General features: G+C 43.5%; 1 protein-coding gene across 1 annotated transcript in view; it reads right to left on the bottom strand.

Moving 5' to 3' along the window:
* YWHAB (tyrosine 3-monooxygenase/tryptophan 5-monooxygenase activation protein beta) overlaps positions 1 to 23,599 on the bottom strand; it is a 201,650-nt gene that overhangs the window by 76,649 nt on the left and 101,402 nt on the right. The window contains exon 4 of the mRNA XM_053719975.1: positions 2,543 to 2,706. Within this exon, the coding sequence (XP_053575950.1) occupies positions 2,543 to 2,706 (164 nt within the window). The remainder of the gene's footprint in view (positions 1 to 2,542; positions 2,707 to 23,599) is intronic.

The following is a 23,599-nucleotide window of genomic DNA, read 5'->3' as shown; positions in this document are numbered from 1 at the left end:
ATTCGTTTTGCATATGAGACTGCTGGACAGCAGCCTCCTGAACGTATTACGGCTCATTCCACAAGGGCTGTGGCTTCCTCATGGGCGTTTAAACATGATGCTTCTGTGGAACAGATTTGCAAGGCTGCAACTTGGTCTTCTCTTCACACTTTTTCAAGATTTTACAAATTTTATACTTTCGCTTCTTCCGAGGCTGTTTTTGGGAGGAAAGTTCTTCGAGCAGTGGTGCCTTCCGTTTAGGTTCCCCGTCTTGTCCCTCCTGTTTCATCTGTGTCCTATTGCTTTGGTATTGTATCCCACAAGTAAGGATGAAATCCGTGGACTTGTCATATCTTGTAAGAGAAAATGGACATTTATTCTAACCTGATAAATTTGTTTCTTTTATGATATGATGAGTCCATGGCCCACCCTGTTTTTTATGAGACAGGTCTTTATTTTTGTTAAAACTTCAGTCACTTCTGCTCCTTGGCTTTTCCTTTTCTTCCTAACTTCAGTCGAATGACTAGAGTGGGAGGAAAGGGAGGAGCTATTTATGCAGCTCTGCTGTGGAGCTCTTTGCCTCTTCCTGCTGACCAGGAGGCAATATCCCACAAGGATGAAATCCGTGGACTCGTCATATCTTGTATAAGAAAAAGGGATACCCGGTCTCTCCCATTCCTTAGCAATGATTTCTGTAGCCCTATCTGGTACAGGAAATACCTCCACCATGGAGGGCACGTCAAAATACTTGTTTAGCTAACTAGACTTCGTAGGATTGACTACGACGGTAGTGTCGGAGTCGTCCAGGGTAGCTAAAACCTCCTTAAGTAACAAACGGAGGGGTTCTAGCTTAAACCTGAAGGATACAACTTCAGTATCAGCAGGAGTATTTACACTGTCTGAAGATTTCACCCTCAGATGCTACTGAATTACCCTCCTCCTCAGGCCTCTGGGAGGGGGCATTAGAAATAGCAACAACTGTGTCAGTAACCTCACTTACTGATTCTTTACTTTTCCTGTTGTGCTTTCCCTGCAGCATGGGAAAAGCAGACAACGCATCAGAAACCGCAGAGGACATGAGAGAAGCGATGTCTTGCAAAGTAACTCCGGATGGAGTAATGGAGGAAGCGCAGGGCACTGGCTGTATGGACGCTAAGTTTTGGTACATTTGAGGAGAAAACTGCGGCATATTTTGAACATTGTCAGAAGACTCCTGAACAGCATCCGCCCTAGACAATGTTGGCTCCGAAAAAAAGCCTAGCCCTATAATGTAAAGTTCTCTCAATGCATGAGAAACAGAAAGGGAATGGTGGTTTAACATTAGCATCAAAACATAAAGAACATGTAACATCTTGCCGGGCCTCTTGGTCCATCTTTATTCACTACAAAAACTGAACAGATAGAAAATTGATATTTTATTAAAAAAATACCTCACAAAAAAGAAGAAGTACCTTCCAACATGTCAGAGTCCTCCATAGCTCAGTTTATACTCCCAATGGCTGGGGCACTCACCACCTCCTAGACCCAGACAGTTAACAGAGGAAACGCTCTCCTCAGGTTGAAGTCTCAGCCGGAATGGAGGAAAGGAACATAGACCACATGCTATGAAAAGTAGGCACTTTGCAACACTTTCAAAAACCAAAGTGAAACCTATGAGCCCAGAAAATAAAACCACACAAAGCAGCATTTAAATAATAGTGATTAATTAACCCATACTGTTCAATAAACCCCCCCTCAGAGGATATTAACCCTGGATCCTATCAAGGTATAAAGGAGCCACACTGTGATCCTGTTATAGCGTTTTATGTGTAAACAATTGAAAACAATCTTACCTCCAGGATCCATGCTGTGGAACAGAACACAGCCTCTCAAGTGTGACAGTCTTATAGCAGCGCTCCTGACATGAACTTGAGTGAGAGAAAGCAGGCAGTGAAACTCGTCAACACTGACTGCTTAGGAGCTGTTAGCAGTAGTCTGGATGGTCTCGCAGAAAAAGCTTTCCCTGCATCTCCAGACTAACTTTTATCAATACTCTCACTGAGAGGTTGACATGACTACTTAAAACTCTAGTCCTATTTCGAAGGGCAGATAACCTTTTTTTAGGACTCTCCAAATCTTCTGACACTTCTCTGCCACTTCCTATAGTGATGAAAGGCAAAGAATGACTGGGGTAATGAGGAAGTGGGAGGGATATTTAAGCCTTTGCCTCCTCCTGGTGGCCAGGTGTTGTATTTCCCAACAGTAAGGAATAAAGCCATGGACTATCTTAGGAAGGAAAAGCTCTGTATTTTATAGGACCCTTTAGGACATGCAAAGAAAAAAAAAAGAAAAAAATCAGGAAGCCATGTTGAATTGATAGTCTTGTTTTTTCCTGTAAATTCGTATTACACAGTTTAAATTAAAAAACCAAAAGACTGCTCCCTTAGAGATCTAAATTATGAATGTAACAGTAACGGAAGCTAGAGGAAGATAAGCCAGAGAGACTAGGAAATATCAATATCTATATCTATATATCTATATAGATATCTCTCTCTATCTATATAATAAAAAATCAATAACTTACCGCTTTTGCTAGGCTGCATGCTTTCTCAGGTGAATTGAGAATTTCGTAGTAAAACACAGAGAAGTTTAGAGCCAAACCAAGCCTAATGGGGTGTGTTGGCTGCATCTCACTCTTACTAATTTCGAAAGCTTCCTGATAGGCTTGCTGAGAACTTGTTACAGTACCTAGAAAAAAACAAAAAAACAAACAAGAATGATTATTTTGAATAGTATAGACATCCTTACATATAAGTATTATGTAAAGGATATATTCAATTTTTGGGGTGAAATGCATCACCCCATCATTGCTCTGAGATATACAACTTTTTGCTTCCAATCCTTCCCTTGAATTTGTGGGTATTTTGTTTTTTTAATATAGATTTTGTCAAATAAGTTATGTGGTGTAAGCCAGTGCTTGACAAATCTGTTTAAAAGTTAGTAGCCAGTAAGAATATTTAGGAGCCAGACAGTGGTATTTGTATATAGATATATGGAGAGTAACCCAAAAACTTAGGAGCCAAGGGTAGAATTCTTGGAGCCAGTGGCTTCCTGGCTCCTGGGTTTGTGAGCCTTGGTCTAAGCCATCTTTTCTGAAATGTATGTAAAGGAATACAAAAAGTTATAAGCTATGGCATTTTGGAAACTGAAATTGTGCGTGCACCATTTTTGCCAATGAGTTGAGCTAGGCAGAGGACTTCAGAAAAAACATAATTTATGCTTACCTGATAAATTTCTCTCTCTTGTGATGTATCGAGTCCACGGATTCATCCATACTTGTGGGATATTCTCCTTCCTAACAGGAAGTGGCAAAGAGAGCACCCACAGCAGAGCTGTCTATATAGCTCCTCCATTAGCTCCACCCCCCCAGTCATTCGACCGAAGGCTAGGAAGAAAAAGGTGAAACTATAGGGTGCAGAGGTGCCTGAAGTTTTTTAAAAAAAAATAAAAATAGACTACCTGTCTTAAACAGACAGGGCGGGCCGTGGACTCGATACATCACAAGAGAAAGAAATTAATCAGGTAAGCATAAATTATGTTTTCTCTTGTAAGATGTATCGAGTCCACGGATTCATCCATACTTGTGGGATACCAATACCAAAGCTTTAGGACACGGATGAAGGGAGGGACAAGACAGGTACCTTAAACGGAAGGCACCACTGCTTGTAGAACCTCTCTCCCAAAAATAGCCTCCGAAGAAGCAAAAGTATCGAATTTGTAAAATCTGGAAAAAGAATGAAGCGAAGACCAAGTCGCCGCCTTACAAATCTGTTCAACAGAAGCCTCATTTTTAAAAGCCCATGTGGAAGCCACCACTCTAGCAGAATTAGCAGTAATCCTTTCAGGAGGCTGCTGGCCAGCAGTCTCATAAACCAAACGGATGATGCTTTTCAGCCAAAAGGAAAGAGGTAGCCGTAGCTTTTTGGCCTCTCCGCTTACCAGAATAAACAACAAACAATGAAGATGTTTGAAGGAAATCTTTGGTTGCTTGTAAGTAGAACTTTAAAGCACGAACCACATCAAGATTGTGCAACAGACGTTCCTTCTTTGAAGAAGGATTAGGACACAGCGAAGGAACAACAATTTCCTGATTGATATTCCTATTAGAAACAACCTTAGGAAGGAATCCAGGTTTGGTACGCAAAACCACCTTATCTGCATGGAAAACAAGATAAGGTGAGTCACGCTGTAAAGCAGATAACTCAGAAACTCTTCGAGCCGAAGAGATAGCTACTAAAAACAGAACTTTCCAAGATAGAAGCTTCATATCTATGGAATGCATAGGTTCAAACGGAACCCCTTGAAGAACTTTAAGAACTAAGTTTAGGCTCCATGGCGGAGCAACAGGTTTGAATACAGGCTTGATTCTGACTAAAGCCTGACTAAACGCTTGAACGTCTGGGACATCTGCCAGACGCTTGTGTAAAAGAATAGACAAAGCAGAAATCTGTCCTTTTAAAGAGCTAGCCGATAATACCTTCTCCAATCCTTCTTGGAGAAAAGACAAAATTCTAGGAATCCTAATCTTACTCCATCAGTAACCCTTGGATTCCCACCAATAAAGATATTTGCGCCAAATCTTATGATAGATTTTCCTGGTGACAGGCTTTCTAGCTTGAATCAGGGTATCAATGAACGACTCAAGAGAAACCACGCTTTGATAAAATCAGGCGTTCAATCTCCAAGCAGTCAGACACAGAAAATTAGATTTGGATGCTTGAATGGACCTTGAATTAGAAGGTCCTGTCTCATTGGCAGAGTCCACGGTGGGGCAGATGACATGTCCACTAGGTCTGCATACCAAGTCCTGCGTGGCCACGCAGGTGCTATCAGAATTACCGAAGCTCTATCCTGCTTGATTCTGGCAACCAGACGTGGGAGGAGAGGAGACGATGGAAATACATAGGCCAGATTGAAGGACCAAGGCACTGCTAGAGCATCTATCAGTACCGCCTGGGGATCCCGGGACCTGGACCCGTAACAAGGAAGCTTGGCGTTCTGACGGGACGCCATCAGATCCAATTCTGGTATGCCCCATAGCTGAGTCAGCTGGGCAAATACTTCCGGATGGAGCTCCCACTCCCCCGGATGAAAAGTCTGACGACTTAGGAAATCCGCCTCCCAGTTCTCTACCCCTGGGATATGGATTGCTGAAAGATGGCAAGAGTGAGTCTCCGCCCATCGGATTATTTTGTTTACCTCCATCATCGCTAGAGGACTCCGTGTTCCTCTTGGTGATTGATATAAGCTACAGTCGTGATGTTGTCCGACTGAAATCTGATGAATTTGGCTGCAGCTAGCTGAGGCCACGCCTGAAGCGCATTAAATATCGCTCTCAGTTCTAGAATGTTTATCGGGAGGAGAGTTTCCTCCCGAGACCATAAGCCCTGTGCTTTCAAGGAGTTCTAGACTGCACCCCAGCCTAGCAGGCTGGCATCGGTCGTTACAATTATCCACTCTGGCCTGCGGAAACACATTCCCTGAGCCAGGTGGTCCTGAGACAACCACCAGAGAAGAGAATCTCTGGTCTCCTGATCCAGATGTATTTGAGGAACTATGTCCATTGCCGATACCATGAGTCCAGATTACCTCCATACACTGAGCCACTGATGGCCGAGGAATGGAATGAAGAGCTCGGCAAGTGGTTAAGAGTTTTGATTTTCTGACCTCCGTCAGAAATATTTTCATTTCTACCGAGTCTATCAGAGTCCCTAGGAAGGAAACTCTTGTGAGAGGGAAGAGAGAACTCTTTTGTATGTTCACCTTCCACCCGTGAGATCTTAGAAAAGCCAACAAGATTGTCTGTGTGAGACTTGGTTAGCTGGAAAGACGACGCCTGAATTAAGATGTCGCCTAGATAAGGCACTACTGCTATGCACCGCTGTCTTAGAACCGTGAAAAGGGACCCTAGCACCTTTGTGAAAATTCTGGGAGCCGTGGCCAACCCGAATGGAAGGGCCACAAACTGGTAATGCCTGTCCAGAAAGGCGAATCTGAGGAATTGATTATGATCTCTGTGAATAGGGATGTGTAGATACGCATCCTTTAAGTCCACTCTTGAAGTTCCGAAAGGAACGAAAATTATTTTGTTTGGTCTTCATTTTATTTACTTTATCCTGAGGGAGGGCATGGCCTTTCCCTCCAGTGATGTCTGAAATAATCTCTTTCAGTTCAGGCCCGAATAGGGTCTTTCCTTTGAAAGAGATGTTCAAATGTTTAGATTTTGATGACACATCAGCAGACTAGGACTTAAGCCATAATGCCCTGCGTGCTAAAATGGCAAAACCTGAATTCTTTGCTGCTAATTTAGCCATTTGAAAAGCGGCATCTGTAATGAAAGAAGTAGCCAACTTAAGGGCCTTAATTCTATCCATAATAGCCTCTTCTAGAGCCTCGAACCAGAAAGCAGCTGCAGTAGTTACAGGAACAACACACGCAATAGGTTGGAGAAGAAAACCTTGATGAACAAAAATTTTCTTTAGGAGACCCTCTAATGTTTTATCCATAGGATCTTTGAAAGCACAACTGTCTTCGATAGGTATAGTTGTACGCTTAGCAATAGTAGAAACAGCTCCCTCAACCTTAGGGACCGTCTGCCACGAGTTACGTATGGTGTCAGATATGGGAAACATTTTCTTAAACACAGGAGGGGGAGCGAACGGTATACCTGGTCTATCCCACTCCTTAGTAACAATATTCACAATCCTCTTAGGGACTGGAAAAACATCAGTGTAAACAGGAACCTCTAAGTATTGGTCCATTTTACACAATTTCTCTGGGACCACTATAGGGTCTCAATCATCCAAAGTGGCTAATACTTCCCTGAGCAACAAGCGGAGGTGTTCAAGCTTAAATTTGAAGGCCATCATATCAGAATCTGTCTGAGGGAGCGTCTTTCCTGAATCAGAAATCTCTCCCTCAGATAGCAAAAAAACGTTTTTTCCATAAGTGCCAACCAGTAACAAATGAGCCCTTAATGTAAGCTGGGATTCTTTCTATTAAGTGTCTGAACACAGTTACCCTTCCCTCATGGGGATTATTGTCAGCCTTTTCTAGAATTATCACAGTCTGTCTAGAAAAAAAATTGACTGAACATACCTCAAAGCAGCTTAGCATGCAAACCGTTCCCCCAACTGAAGTTTTCCTGTACTCCTCAGCCTCTGTGCGAACAGCAGTGGATCTTAGTTACAAAGTGCTAAGATCATCATCCTCCTTGCAGAAATCTTCATCCCTTTTCTGCCAGAGAGTGAATAGTACACACCGGTACCATTTAAAATAAACTTTTGCTTGAGAGATTTTTGTCACCACACTCACTTTACCCTTCCTAGCAGTTAAGCAGGCAAAGAGAATGACTGGAGGGTGGAGCTAAGGGAGGAGCTATATAGACAGCTCTGCTGTGGGTGCTCTCTTTGCCATTTCCTGTTAGGAAGGAGAATATCCCACAAGTATGGATGAATCCGTGGACTCGATACATCTTACAAGAGAAAGTAGTTTAAAGGAGAGAGAAAATAATCTTAAAAGGGACACTCAAGTCAAAATTAAACTTTCATGATTCAGATACAATTTTAAACAACTTTAACAGTTTACTTCTATTAATAAAATATGCAGTATTTTTGTATTTACACTTTGAGTCACCAGCTCCTACTGAGCATGTGCAAGAATCTACTGAAACATAATTTATGTAAGAACTTACCTGATAAATTCATTTCTTTCATATTAGCAAGAGTCCATGAGCTAGTGACGTATGGGATATACATTCCTACCAGGAGGGGCAAAGTTTCCCAAACCTCAAAATGCCTATAAATACACCCCTCACCACACCCACAATTCAGTTTAACGAATAGCCAAGAAGTGGGGTGATAAGAAAAAAGTGCGAAAGCATAAATAACAAAGAATTGGAATAATTGTGCTTTATACAAAAAAATCATAACCACCACAAAAAAGGGTGGGCCTCATGGACTCTTGCTAATATGAAAGAAATGAATTTATCAGGTAAGTTCTTACATAAAACAGAATTTATGTTTACCTGATAAATTACTTTCTCCAACGGTGTGTCCGGTCCACGGCGTCATCCTTACTTGTGGGATATTCTCTTCCCCAACAGGAAATGGCAAAGAGCCCAGCAAAGCTGGTCACATGATCCCTCCTAGGCTCCGCCTTCCCCAGTCATTCGACCGACGTAAAGGAGGAAAATTTGCATAGGAGAAACCATATGATACCGTGGTGACTGTAGTTAAAGAAAATAAATTATCAGACCTGATTAAAAAACCAGGGCGGGCCGTGGACCGGACACACCGTTGGAGAAAGTAATTTATCAGGTAAACATAAATTCTGTTTTCTCCAACATAGGTGTGTCCGGTCCACGGCGTCATCCTTACTTGTGGGAACCAATACCAAAGCTTTAGGACACGGATGAAGGGAGGGAGCAAATCAGGTCACCTAGATGGAAGGCACCACGGCTTGCAAAACCTTTCTCCCAAAAATAGCCTCAGAAGAAGCAAAAGTATCAAACTTGTAAAATTTAGTAAAAGTGTGCAGTGAAGACCAAGTCGCTGCCTTACATATCTGATCAACAGAAGCCTCGTTCTTGAAGGCCCATGTGGAAGCCACAGCCCTAGTGGAATGAGCTGTGATTCTGTCAGGAGGCTGCCGTCCGGCAGTCTCGTAAGCCAATCTGATGATGCTTTTAATCCAAAAATAAACAACAAGGAAGATGTTTGTCTAAAATCCTTTGTAGCATCTAAATAGAATTTTAGAGCACGAACAACATCCAAATTGTGCAACAGACGTTCCTTCTTTGAAACTGGATTCGGACACAAAGAAGGTACGACTATCTCCTGGTTAATGTTTTTGTTAGAAACAACTTTCGGAAGAAAACCAGGTTTAGTACGTAAAACCACCTTATCTGCATGGAACACCAGATAAGGAGGAGAACACTGCAGAGCAGATAATTCTGAAACTCTTCTAGCAGAAGAAATTGCAACCAAAAACAAAACTTTCCAAGATAATAACTTAATATCAATGGAATGTAAGGGTTCAAACGGAACCCCCTGAAGAACTGAAAGAACTAAATTGAGACTCCAAGGAGGAGTCAAAGGTTTGTAAACAGGCTTGATTCTAACCAGAGCCTGAACAAAGGCTTGAACATCTGGCACAGCTGCCAGCTTTTTGTGAAGTAACACAGACAAGGCAGAAATCTGTCCCTTCAAGGAACTTGCAGATAATCCTTTCTCCAAACCTTCTTGAAGAAAGGATAGAATCTTAGGAATTTTTACCTTGTCCCAAGGAAATCCTTTAGATTCACACCAACAGATATATTTTTTCCATATTTTGTGGTAAATTTTTCTAGTTACAGGCTTTCTGGCCTGAACAAGAGTATCAATGACAGAATCTGAGAATCCTCGCTTTGATAAGATCAAGCGTTCAATCTCCAAGCAGTCAGTTGGAGTGAGACCAGATTCGGATGTTCGAACGGACCTTGAACAAGAAGGTCTCGTCTCAAAGGTAGCTTCCATGGTGGAGCCGATGACATATTCACCAGGTCTGCATACCAAGTCCTGCGTGGCCACGCAGGAGCTATCAAGATCACCGATGCCCTCTCCTGCTTGATCCTGGCTACCAGCCTGGGGATGAGAGGAAACGGCGGGAATACATAAGCTAGTTTGAAGGTCCAAGGTGCTACTAGTGCATCTACTAGAGTCGCCTTGGGATCCCTGGATCTGGACCCGTAGCAAGGAACCTTGAAGTTCTGACGAGAGGCCATCAGATCCATGTCTGGAATGCCCCACAGTTGAGTAATTTGGGCAAAGATTTCCGGATGGAGTTCCCACTCCCCCGGATGAAATGTCTGACGACTCAGAAAATCCGCTTCCCAATTTTCCACTCCTGGGATGTGGATTGCAGACAAGTGGCAGGAGTGAGTCTCCGCCCATTGAATGATTTTGGTCACTTCTTCCATCGCCAGGGAACTCCTTGTTCCCCCCTGATGGTTGATGTACGCAACAGTTGTCATGTTGTCTGATTGAAACCGTATGAACTTGGCCTTTGCTAGCTGAGGCCAAGCCTTGAGAGCATTGAATATCGCTCTCAGTTCCAGAATATTTATCGGTAGAAGAGATTCTTCCCGAGACCAAAGACCCTGAGCTTTCAGGGGTCCCCAGACCGCGCCCCAGCCCACCAGACTGGCGTCGGTCGTGACAATGACCCACTCTGGTCTGCGGAAGCTCATCCCCTGTGACAGGTTGTCCAGGGACAGCCACCAACGGAGTGAATCTCTGGTCCTCTGATTTACTTGTATCGTCGGAGACAAGTCTGTATAGTCCCCATTCCACTTACTGAGCATGCACAGTTGTAATGGTCTTAGATGAATGCGCGCAAAAGGAACTATGTCCATTGCCGCTACCATCAAACCTATTACTTCCATGCACTGCGCTATGGAAGGAAGAGGAACAGAATGAAGTATTTGACAAGAGTTCAGAAGTTTTGTTTTTCTGGCCTCTGTCAGAAAAATCCTCATTTCTAAGGAGTCTATTATTGTTCCCAAGAAGGGAACCCTTGTTGACGGAGATAGAGAACTCTTTTCTACGTTCACTTTCCATCCGTGAGATCTGAGAAAGGCCAAGACAATGTCCGTGTGAGCCTTTGCTTGAGGAAGGGACGACGCTTGAATCAGAATGTCGTCCAAGTAAGGTACTACTGCAATGCCCCTTGGTCTTAGCACCGCTAGAAGGGACCCTAGTACCTTTGTGAAAATCCTTGGAGCAGTGGCTAATCCGAACGGAAGTGCCACAAACTGGTAATGCTTGTCCAGGAATGCGAACCTTAGGAACCGATGATGTTCCTTGTGGATAGGAATATGTAGATACGCATCCTTTAAATCCACCGTGGTCATGAATTGACCTTCCTGGATGGAAGGAAGAATTGTTCGAATGGTTTCCATTTTGAACGATGGAACCTTGAGAAACTTGTTTAGGATCTTGAGATCTAGGATTGGTCTGAACGTTCCCTCTTTTTTGGGAACTACGAACAGATTGGAGTAGAACCCCATCCCTTGTTCTCCTAATGGAACAGGATGAATCACTCCCATTTTTAACAGGTCTTCTACACAATGCAAGAATGCCTGTTTTTTTATGTGGTCTGAAGACAATTGAGACCTGTGGAACCTCCCCCTTGGGGGAAGCCCCTTGAATTCCAGAAGATAACCTTGGGAGACTATTTCTAGCGCCCAAGGATCCAGAACATCTCTTGCCCAAGCCTGAGCGAAGAGAGAGAGTCTGCCCCCCACCAGATCCGGTCCCGGATCGGGGGCCAACATCTCATGCTGTCTTGGTAGCAGTGGCAGGTTTCTTGGCCTGCTTTCCTTTGTTCCAGCCTTGCATTGGTCTCCAGGCTGGTTTGGCTTGAGAAGTATTACCCTCCTGCTTAGAGGACGTAGCACTTGGGGCTGGTCCGTTTCTGCGAAAGGGACGAAAATTAGGTTTATTTTTGGCCTTGAAAGACCTATCCTGAGGAAGGGCGTGGCCCTTGCCCCCAGTGATATCAGAGATAATCTCTTTCAAGTCAGGGCCAAACAGCGTTTTCCCCTTGAAAGGAATGTTAAGCAATTTGTTCTTGGAAGACGCATCCGCTGACCAAGATTTTAACCAAAGCGCTCTGCGCGCCACAATAGCAAACCCAGAATTTTTCGCCGCTAACCTAGCCAATTGCAAAGTGGCGTCTAGGGTGAAAGAATTAGCCAATTTGAGAGCACGAATTCTGTCCATAATCTCCTCATAAGAAGAAGAATTATTATTGATCGCCTTTTCTAGCTCATCGAACCAGAAACACGCGGCTGTAGTGACAGGGACAATGCATGAAATTGGTTGTAGAAGGTAACCTTGCTGAACAAACATCTTTTTAAGCAAACCTTCTAATTTTTTATCCATAGGATCTTTGAAAGCACAACTATCTTCTATGGGTATAGTGGTGCGTTTGTTTAGAGTAGAAACCGCCCCCTCGACCTTGGGGACTGTCTGCCATAAGTCCTTTCTGGGGTCGACCATAGGAAACAATTTTTTAAATATGGGGGGAGGGACGAAAGGTATACCGGGCCTTTCCCATTCTTTATTTACAATGTCCGCCACCCGCTTGGGTATAGGAAAAGCTTCTGGGAGCCCCGGGACCTCTAGGAACTTGTCCATTTTACATAGTTTCTCTGGAATGACCAAATTCTCACAATCATCCAGAGTGGATAACACCTCCTTAAGCAGAGCGCGGAGATGTTCCAACTTAAATTTAAATGAAATCACATCAGGTTCAGCTTGTTGAGAAATTTTCCCTGAATCTGAAATTTCTCCCTCAGACAAAACCTCCCTGGCCCCCTCAGACTGGTGTAGGGGCCCTTCAGAACCAATATCATCAGCGTCCTCATGCTCTTCAGTATTTTCTAAAACAGAGCAGTCGCGCTTTCGCTGATAAGTGGGCATTTTGGCTAAAATGTTTTTGATAGAATTATCCATTACAGCCGTTAATTGTTGCAAAGTAAGGAGTATTGGCACGCTAGATGTACTAGGGGCCTCCTGAGTGGGCAAGACTGGTGTAGACGAAGGAGGGAATGATGCAGTACCATGCTTACTCCCCTCACTTGAGGAATCATCTTGGGCATCATTTTCAGTGTCACATAAATCACATCTATTTAAATGAGAAGGAACCTTGGCTTCCCCACATTCAGAACACAGTCTATCTGGTAGTTCAGACATGTTAAACAGGCATAAACTTGATAACAAAGTACAAAAAACGTTTTAAAATAAAACCGTTACTGTCACTTTAAATTTTAAACTGAACACACTTTATTACTGCAATTGCGAAAAAGTATGAAGGAATTGTTCAAAATTCACCAAAATTTCACCACAGTGTCTTAAAGCCTTAAAAGTATTGCACACCAAATTTGGAAGCTTTAACCCTTAAAATAACGGAACCGGAGCCGTTTTTATATTTAACCCCTTTACAGTCCCTGGTATCTGCTTTGCTGAGACCCAACCAAGCCCAAAGGGGAATACGATACCAAATGACGCCTTCAGAAAGTCTTTTCTATGTATCAGAGCTCCTCACACATGCATCTGCATGTCATGCTTCTCAAAAACAAGTGCGCAATACAGGCGCGAAAATGAGACTCTGCCTATGATTAGGGAAAGCCCCTAGAGAATAAGGTGTCCAATACAGTGCCTGCCGGTTATTTTACAAAATTCCCAAGATTAAAATAATTCCTCAAGGCTATGGAGTATAAAATATGTTTATATATAAATCGATTTAGCCCAGAAAATGTCTACAGTCTTAAAAAGCCCTTGTGAAGCCCTTTTTTTCTGTCTGTAATAAAAATGGCTTACCGGATCCCATAGGGAAAATGACAGCTTCCAGCATTACATCGTCTTGTTAGAATGTGTCATACCTCAAGCAGCAAAAGTCTGCTCACTGTTCCCCCAACTGAAGTTAATTCCTCTCAACAGTCCTGTGTGGAAACAGCCATCGATTTTAGTAACGGTTGCTAAAATCATTTTCCTCTTACAAACAGAAATCTTCATCTCTTTTCTGTTTCAGAGTAAATAGTACATACCAGCACTATTTTAAAATAACAAACTCTTGATTGAATAATAAAAACTACAGTTAAACACTAAAAAACTCTAAGCCATCTCCGTGGAGATGTTGCCTGTACAACGGCAAAGAGAATGACTGGGGAAGGCGGAGCCTAGGAGGGATCATGTGACCAGCTTTGCTGGGCTCTTTGCCATTTCCTGTTGGGGAAGAGAATATCCCACAAGTAAGGATGACGCCGTGGACCGGACACACCTATGTTGGAGAAAACATAATTTATGCTTACCTGATAAATTCCTTTCTTCTGTTGTGTGATCAGTCCACGGGTCATCATTACTTCTGGGATATAACTCCTCCCCAACAGGAAATGCAAGAGGATTCACCCAGCAGAGCTGCATATAGCTCCTCCCCTCTACGTCACTCCCAGTCATTCGACCAAGAATCAACGAGAAAGGAGAACCCAAGGGTGAAGTGGTGACTGGAGTATATAATTTAAAAGATATTTACCTGCCTTAAAAAACAGGGCGGGCCGTGGACTGATCACACAACAGAAGAAAGGAATTTATCAGGTAAGCATAAATTATGTTTTCTTCTGTTATGTGTGATCAGTCCACGGGTCATCATTACTTCTGGGATACCAATACCAAAGCAAAAGTACACGGATGACGGGAGGGATAGGCAGGCTCATTATACAGAAGGAACCACTGCCTGAAGAACCTTTCTCCCAAAAATAGCCTCCGAAGAAGCAAAAGTGTCAAATTTGTAAAATTTGGAAAAAGTATGAAGCGAAGACCAAGTTGCAGCCTTGCAAATCTGTTCAACAGAGGCCTCATTCTTAAAGGCCCAAGTGGAAGCCACAGCTCTAGTAGAATGAGCTGTAATTCTTTCAGGAGGCTGCTGTCCAGCAGTCTCATAGGCTAAACGAATTATGCTACGAAGCCAGAAGGAGAGAGAGGTAGCCGAAGCCTTATGACCTCTCCTCTGACCAGAGTATACGACAAACAGGGAAGACGTTTGTCGAAAATCCTTAGTTGCCTGCAAGTAGAACTTGAGGGCACAAACTACATCCAGATTGTGTAGAAGACGTTCCTTCTTTGAAGAAGGATTTGGGCACAGGGAAGGCACCACGATCTCTTGATTGATGTTCCTGTTAGTGACTACCTTAGGTAAGAACCCAGGTTTTGTACGCAGAACTACCTTATCTGAATGAAAAATCAAATAAGGAGAATCACAATGTAAAGCTGATAACTCAGAGACTCTCCGAGCCGAAGAAATAGCCATTAAAAATAACACTTTCCAAGATAACAACTTTATATCAATGGAATGAAGGGGTTCAAACGGAACTCCTTGTAGAACGTTAAGAACAAGGTTTAAACTCCATGGCGGAGCAACAGTTTTAAACACAGGCTTGATCCTAGCTAAAGCCTGACAAAAAGCCTGGACGTCTGGATTTTCTGACAGACGCCTGTGTAACAAGATGGACAGAGCTGAGATCTGTCCCTTTAATGAACTAGCCGATAAACCCTTTCCTAAACCTTCTTGTAGAAAGGACAATATCCTAGGAATCCTAACCTTACTCCAGGAGTAACCTTTGGATTCGCACCAGTATAGGTATTTACGCCATATCTTATGGTAAATCCTTCTGGTAACAGGCTTCCTAGCCTGTATCAGGGTATCAATAACCGACTCAGAAAAACCACGTTTTGATAAAATCAAGCGTTCAATTTCCAAGCAGTCAGCTTCAGAGAAGTTAGATTTTGATGTTTGAATGGACCCTGTATCAGAAGGTCCTGTCTTAGAGGTAGAGACCAAGGCAGACAGGATGACATGTCCACTAGATCTGCATACCAAGTCCTGCGTGGCCATGCAGGCGCTATTAGAATCACTGATGCTCTCTCCTGTTTGATTTTGGCAATCAATCGAGGAAGCAGCGGGAAGGGTGGAAACACATAAGCCATCCCGAAGTTCCAAGGTGCTGTCAAAGCATCTATCAGAACCGCTCCCGGATCCCTGGATCTGGACCCGTAGCGAGGAAGTTTGGCGTTCTGGCGAGACGCCATGAGATCTATCTCTGGTTTGCCCCAACTTCGAAGTATTTGGGCAAAGATCTCCGGATGAAGTTCCCACTCCCCCGGATGAAAAGTCTGGCGACTCAAGAAATCCGCCTCCCAGTTCTCCACTCCCGGGATGTGGATTGCTGACAGGTGGCAAGAGTGAGACTCTGCCCAGCGAATTATCTTTGATACTTCCATCATTGCTAGGGAGCTTCTTGTCCCTCCTTGATGGTTGATGTAAGCTACAGTCGTGATGTTGTCCGACTGAAACCTGATGAACCCCCGAGTTTTTAACTGGGGCCAAGCCAGAAGGGCATTGAGAACTGCTCTCAATTCCAGAATGTTTATTGGCAGGAGACTTTCCTCCTGATTCCATTGTCCCTGAGCCTTCAGAGAATTCCAGACAGCGCCCCAACCTAGTAGGCTGGCGTCTGTTGTTACAATTGTCCAGTCCGGTCTGCTGAATGGCATTCCCCTGGACAGATGTGGCCGAGAGAGCCACCATAGAAGAGAGTTTCTGGTCTCTTGATCCAGATTCAGAGTAGGGGACAAGTCTGAGTAATCCCCATTCCACTGACTCAGCATGCACAATTGCAGCGGTCTGAGATGTAGACGTGCAAAGGGTATTATGTCCATTGCTGCTACCATTAAGCCGATCACCTCCATGCATTGAGCTACTGACGGGAGTTGAATGGAATGAAGGACACGGCATGCATTTAGAAGCTTTGTTAATCTGTCTTCTGTCAGATAAATCTTCATTTCTACAGAATCTATAAGAGTCCCCAAGAATGGAACTCTTGTGAGAGGAAAGAGAGAACTCTTCTTTTCGTTTACTTTCCATCCATGCGACCTTAGAAATGCCAGAACTAACTCTGTATGAGACTTGGCAGTTTGAAAGCTTGAAGCTTGTATCAGAATGTCGTCTAGGTACGGAGCTACCGAAATTCCTCGCGGTCTTAGTACCGCCAGAAGGGCACCCAGAACCTTTGTGAAGATTCTTGGAGCCGTAGCCAATCCGAATGGAAGAGCTACAAACTGGTAATGCCTGTCTAAGAAGGCAAACCTTAGATACCGGTAATGATCTTTGTGAATCGGTATGTGAAGGTAAGCATCCTTTAAATCCACTGTGGTCATGTACTGACCCTTTTGGATCATGGGTAAGATTGTCCGAATAGTTTCCATTTTGAATGATGGAACTCTTAGGAATTTGTTTAGGATCTTTAAATCCAAGATTGGCCTGAAAGTTCCCTCTTTTTTGGGAACCACAAACAGGTTTGAGTAAAACCCTTGTCCTTGTTCCGATCGCGGAACCGGATGGATCACTCCCATTAATAACAGATCTTGTACACAGCGTAGAAACGCTTCTTTCTTTATCTGGTTTGTTGACAACCTTGACAGATGAAATCTCCCTCTTGGGGGAGAGAATTTGAAGTCTAGAAGGTATCCCTGAGATATGATCTCTAGCGCCCAGGGATCCTGAACATCTCTTGCCCAAGCCTGGGCAAAGAGAGAGAGTCTGCCCCCTACTAGATCCGGTCCCGGATCGGGGGCCCTCGATTCATGCTGTCTTTGGGGCAGCAGCAGGTTTCCTGGCCTGCTTGCCCTTGTTCCAGGACTGGTTAGGTTTCCAGCCTTGTCTGTAACGAGCAACAGCTCCTTCCTGTTTTGGTGCAGTGGAAGTTGGTGCTGCTCCTGCTTTGAAATTCCGAAAGGGACGAAAATTAGACTGTCTAGCCTTAGCTTTGGCTTTGTCTTGAGGCAGGGCGTGGCCCTTACCTCCTGTAATGTCAGCGATAATTTCTTTCAAACCGGGCCCAAATAAAGTTTGCCCCTTGAAAGGTATATTAAGTAATTTGGACTTAGAAGTTACATCAGCTGACCAGGATTTTAGCCACAGCGCCCTACGTGCCTGAATGGCGAATCCTGAGTTCTTAGCCGTAAGTTTGGTTAAATGTACTACGGCCTCCGAAATGAATGAATTAGCTAGTTTAAGGACTCTAAGCCTGTCCGTAATGTCGTCCAGCGTAGCTGAACTAAGGTTCTCTTCCAGAGACTCAATCCAAAATGCTGCCGCAGCCGTAATCGGCGCGATGCATGCAAGGGGTTGCAATATAAAACCTTGTTGAACAAACATTTTCTTAAGGTAACCCTCTAATTTTTTATCCATTGGATCTGAAAAAGCACAGCTATCCTCCACCGGGATAGTGGTACGCTTAGCTAAAGTAGAAACTGCTCCCTCCACCTTAGGGACCGTTTGCCATAAGTCCCGTGTGGTGGCGTCTATTGGAAACATCTTTCTAAATATTGGAGGGGGTGAGAACGGCACACCGGGTCTATCCCACTCCTTAGTAACAATTTCAGTTAGTCTCTTAGGTATAGGAAAAACGTCAGTACTCGCCGGTACCGCAAAGTATTTATCCAACCTACACAATTTCTCTGGTATTGCAACAGTGTTACAATCATTAAGAGCCGCTAAAACCTCCCCTAGTAATACACGGAGGTTCTCCAATTTAAATTTAAAATTTGAAATATCTGAATCCAATCTGTTTGGATCAGAACCGTCACCCACAGAATGAAGCTCTCCGTCCTCATGCTCTGCAAGCTGTGACGCAGTATCAGACATGGCCCTAGTATTATCAGCGCACTCTGTTCTCACCCCAGAGTGATCACGCTTGCCTCTTAGTTCTGGTAATTTAGCCAAAACTTCAGTCATAACAGTAGCCATATCTTGTAATGTTATCTGTAATGGCCGCCCAGATGTACTAGGCGCCACAATATCACGCACCTCCCGGGCGGGAGATGCAGGTACTGACACGTGAGACGAGTTAGACGGCATAACTCTCCCCTCGCTGTTTGGTGAAATTTGTTCAATTTGTACAGATTGGCTTTTATTTAAAGTAGCATCAATACAGTTAGTACATAAATTTCTATTGGGCTCCACCTTGGCATTGGAACAAATGACACAGGTATCTTCCTCTGAATCAGACATGTCTAACACACTAGCAATAAACTTGCAACTTGGTTACAATCTTATTTAACAAAAACGTACTGTGCCTCAAAGAAGCACTAAACGATTAAATGGCAGTTGAAATAATGAACTGAGAAAAACAGTTATCGCATTAATCCTTGAAAATAACACAACTTTTAGCAAAGGTTTGTTCCCATTAGTAAAGTAACAGTAATTAAATTTGAAACATAAAAATTACAGAGCAACGTCTTTTAATCACAGTCAATATATAAGTCTCACAGCTCTGCTGAGAGAATCTACCTCCCTCCAAAGAAGTTTGAAGACCCCTGATTTCTGTTAGAGATGAACCGGATCATGCAGGAAATACAAGAGTAACTGACTGGAAATTTTTGATGCGTAGCAAAGAGCGCCAAAAACGGCCCCTCCCCCTCACACACAGCAGTGAGAGAGAAACGAAACTGTCACAATTAAAACAAGCAAACTGCCAAGTGGAAAAATAATGCCCAAACATTTATTCACTCAGTACCTCAGAACATGCAAACGATTCTACATTCCAGCAAAAACGTTTAACATAATAAATACCTATTAAAAGGTTTAATGTACTTTTAACAGAGTAATTCCAGTGAAATACCATCCCCAGAATACTGAAGTGTAGAGTATACATACATGTCATTATAACGGTATGGCAGGATTTTCTCATCAATTCCATTCAGAAAATAAAAACTGCTACATACCTCAATGCAGATTCATCTGCCCGCTGTCCCCTGATCTGAAGCTTTTACCTCCCTCAGATGGCCGAGAAACAGCAATATGATCTTAACTACTCCGGTTAAAATCATAGTAAAAAAACTCTGGTAGATTCTTCTTCAAACTCTGCCAGAGAGGTAATAACACGCTCCGGTGCTATTGTAAAATAATAAACTTTTGATTGAAGTTATAAAAACTAAGTATAATCACCATAGTCCTCTCACACATCCTATCTAGTCGTTGGGTGCAAGAGAATGACTGGGAGTGACGTAGAGGGGAGGAGCTATATGCAGCTCTGCTGGGTGAATCCTCTTGCATTTCCTGTTGGGGAGGAGTTATATCCCAGAAGTAATGATGACCCGTGGACTGATCACACATAACAGAAGAAATTATGTTTTCTTTCATGTAATTAGCAAGAGTCCATGAGCCAGTGACGTATGGGATAATGACTACCCAAGATGTGGATCTTCCACGCAAGAGTCACTAGAGAGGGAGGGATAAAATAAAGACAGCCAATTCCGCTGAAAAATAATCCACACCCAAAATAAAGTTTAAATCTTATAATGAAGAAAACTGAAATTATAAGCAGAAGAATCAAACTGAAACAGCTGCCTGAAGTATTTTTCTACCAAAAACTGCTTCAGAAGAAGAATACACATCAAAATGGTAGAATTTAGTAAAAGTATGCAAAGAAGACCAAGTTGCTGCTTTGCAAATCTGATCAATCGAAGCTTCATTCCTAAACGCCCAGGAAGTAGAAACTGACCTAGTAGAATGAGCTGTAATACTTTGAGGCGGAGATTTACCCGACTCAACATAAGCATGATGAATTAAAGATTTCAACCAAGATGCCAAAGAAATGGCAGAGGCCTTCTGACCTTTCCTAGAACCGGAAAAGATAACAAATAGACTAGAAGTCTTTCGGAAATTCTTAGTAGCTTCAACATAATATTTCAAAGCTCTAACTACATCCAAAGAATGCAATGATCTCTCCTTAGAATTCTTAGGATTAGGACATAATGAAGGAACCACAATTTCTCTACTAATGTTGTTAGAATTCACAACCTTAGGTAAAAATTTAAAAGAAGTTCGCAACACCGCCTTATCCTGATGAAAAATCAGAAAAGGAGATTCACAAGAAAGAGCAGATAATTGGTTTGTGGGTGTGGTGAGGGGTGTATTTATAGGCATTTTGAGGTTTGGGAAACTTTGCCCCTCCTGGTAGGAATGTATATCCCATACGTCACTAGCTCATGGACTCTTGCTAATTACATGAAAGAAAACAGAATTTATGTTTACCTGATAAATTACTTTCTCCAACGGTGTGTCCGGTCCACGGCGTCATCCTTACTTGTGGGATATTCTCTTCCCCAACAGGAAATGGCAAAGAGCCCAGCAAAGCTGGTCACATGATCCCTCCTAGGCTCCGCCTACCCCAGTCATTCGACCGACGTAAAGGAGGAATATTTGCATAGGAGAAACCATATGTTACCGTGGTGACTGTAGTTAAAGAAAATAAATTATCAGACCTGATTAAAAAAACCAGGGCGGGCCGTGGACCGGACACACCGTTGGAGAAAGTAATTTATCAGGTAAACATAAATTCTGTTTTCTCCAACATAGGTGTGTCCGGTCCACGGCGTCATCCTTACTTGTGGGAACCAATACCAAAGCTTTAGGACACGGATGAAGGGAGGGAGCAAATCAGGTCACCTAAATGGAAGGCACCACGGCTTGCAAAACCTTTCTCCCAAAAATAGCCTCAGAAGAAGCAAAAGTATCAAATTTGTAAAATTTAGAAAAAGTGTGCAGTGAAGACCAAGTCGCTGCCTTACATATCTGATCAACAGAAGCCTCGTTCTTGAAGGCCCATGTGGAAGCCACAGCCCTAGTGGAGTGAGCTGTGATTCTTTCAGGAGACTGCCGTCCGGCAGTCTCATAAGCCAATCGGATAATGCTTTTAATCCAGAAGGAGAGAGAGGTAGAAGTTGCTTTTTGACCTCTCCGTTTACCAGAATAAACAACAAACAAAGCCAAAGTTTGTCTGAAAACCTTAGTAGCTGCTAAGTAAAATTTGAGAGCACGAACTACATCCAAGTTGTGCAACAAACGTTCCTTCTTTGAAACTGGATTAGGACACAAAGAAGGCACAACTATCTCCTGGTTAATGTCTTTGTTAGAAACAACTTTTGGAAGAAAACCAGGTTTAGTACGCAAAACCACCTTATCTGCATGGAACACCAGATAAGGAGAAGAACACTGCAGAGCAGATAATTCTGAAACTCTTCTAGCAGAAGAAATTGCAACCAAAAACAAAACTTTCCAAGATAATAACTTAATATCAACGGAATGTAAGGGTTCAAACGGAACCCCCTGAAGAACTGAAAGAACTAGGTTGAGACTCCAAGGAGGAGTCAAAATTTTGTAAACAGGCTTGATTCTAACCAGAGCCTGAACAAAGGCTAGAACATCTGGCACAGCTGCCAGCTTTTTGTGAAGTAACACAGACAAGGCAGAAATCTGTCCCATCAAGGAACTTGCAGATAATCCTTTTTCCAATCCTTCTCGAAGGAAGGATAGACTCTTAGGAATCTTAACCTTGTCCCAAGGGAATCCTGCAGATTCACACCAACAGATATACCAAATTATGTGGTAATTTTCTGGTTACAGGCTTTCAGGCCTGAACAAGAGTATTAATAACAGAATCTGAGAACCCTCGCTTTGATAAGATCAAGCGTTCAATCTCCAAGCAGTCAGCTGGAGTGGGTCGAACGGACCTAGAACAAGAAGGTCTCGTCTCAAAGGTAGCTTCCATGGTGGAGCCGATGACATATTCACCAGATCTGTATACCAAGTCCTGCGTGGCCACGCAGGAGCTATCAAAATCACCGACGCCCTCTCCTGATTGATCCTGGCTACCAGCCTGGGGATGAGAGGAAACGGCGGGAACACATAAGCTAGTTTGAAGGTCCAAGGTGCTACTAGTGCATCCACTAGAGCCGCCTTGGGATCCCTGGATCTGTACCCGTAGTAAGGAACTCTGAAGTTCTGACGAGAGGCCATCAGATCCATGTCTGGAATGCCCCACGGTTGAGTGACTTGGGCAAAGATTTCCGGATGGAGTTCCCACTCCCCCGGATGCAATGTCTGACGACTCAGAAAATCCGCTTCCCAATTTTCCACTCCTGGGATGTGGATAGCAGACAGGTGGCAGGAGTGAGACTCCGCCCATAGAATGATTTTGGTCACTTCTTCCATCGCTAGGGAACTCCTTGTTCCCCCCTGATGGTTGATGTATGAACTTGGCCCTCGCTAGCTGAGGCCAAGCTTTGAGAGCATTGAATATCGCTCTCAGTTCCAGAATATTTATCGGTAGAAGAGATTCTACCCGAGACCAAAGACCCTGAGCTTTCAGGGATCCCCAGACCGCGCCCCAGCCCATCAGACTGGCGTCGGTCGTGACAATGACCCACTCTGGTCTGCGGAAGGTCATCCCTTGTGACAGGTTGTCCAGGGACAGCCACCAACGGAATGAGTCTCTGGTCCTCTGATTTACTTGTATCTTCGGAGACAAGTCTGAATAGTCCCCATTCCACTGACTGAGCAGGAACAGTTGTAATGGTCTTAGATGAATGCGCACAAAAGGAACTATGTCCATTGCCGCTACCATCAAACCTATCACTTCCATGCACTGCGCTATGGAAGGAAGAGGAACGGAATGAAGTATCCGACAAGAGTCTAGAAGTTTTGTTTTTCTGGCTTCTGTCAGAAAAATCCTCATTTCTAAGGAGTCTATTATAGTTCCCAAGAAGGGAACCCTCGTTGACGGAGATAGAGAACTCTTTTCCACGTTCACTTTCCATCCGTGAGATCTGAGAAAGGCCAGGACAATGTCCGTGTGAGCCTTTACTTGAGGAAGGGACGACGCTCGAATCAGAATGTCGTCCAAGTAAGGTACTACAGCAATGCCCCTTGGTCTTAGCACCGCCAGAAGGGACCCTAGTACCTATGAGAAAATCCTAGGAGCAGTGGCTAATCCGAAAGAAAACGCCACGAACTGGAAATGCTTGTCCAGGAATTCAAACCTTAGGAACCGATGATGTTCCTTGTGGATAGGAATATGTAGATACGCGTCCTTGAAATCCACCTTGGTCATGAATTGACCTTCCTGGATGGAAGGAAGAAGTGTTCGAATGGTTTCCATCTTGAACGATGGAACCTTGAGAAACTTGTTCAAGATCTT

This window comes from Bombina bombina, chromosome 1 (genome assembly GCF_027579735.1).
Source record: "Bombina bombina isolate aBomBom1 chromosome 1, aBomBom1.pri, whole genome shotgun sequence".
Taxonomy (NCBI): Eukaryota; Metazoa; Chordata; class Amphibia; order Anura; family Bombinatoridae; genus Bombina; species Bombina bombina.
This window is presented reverse-complemented; position numbering and strand designations above follow the sequence as displayed.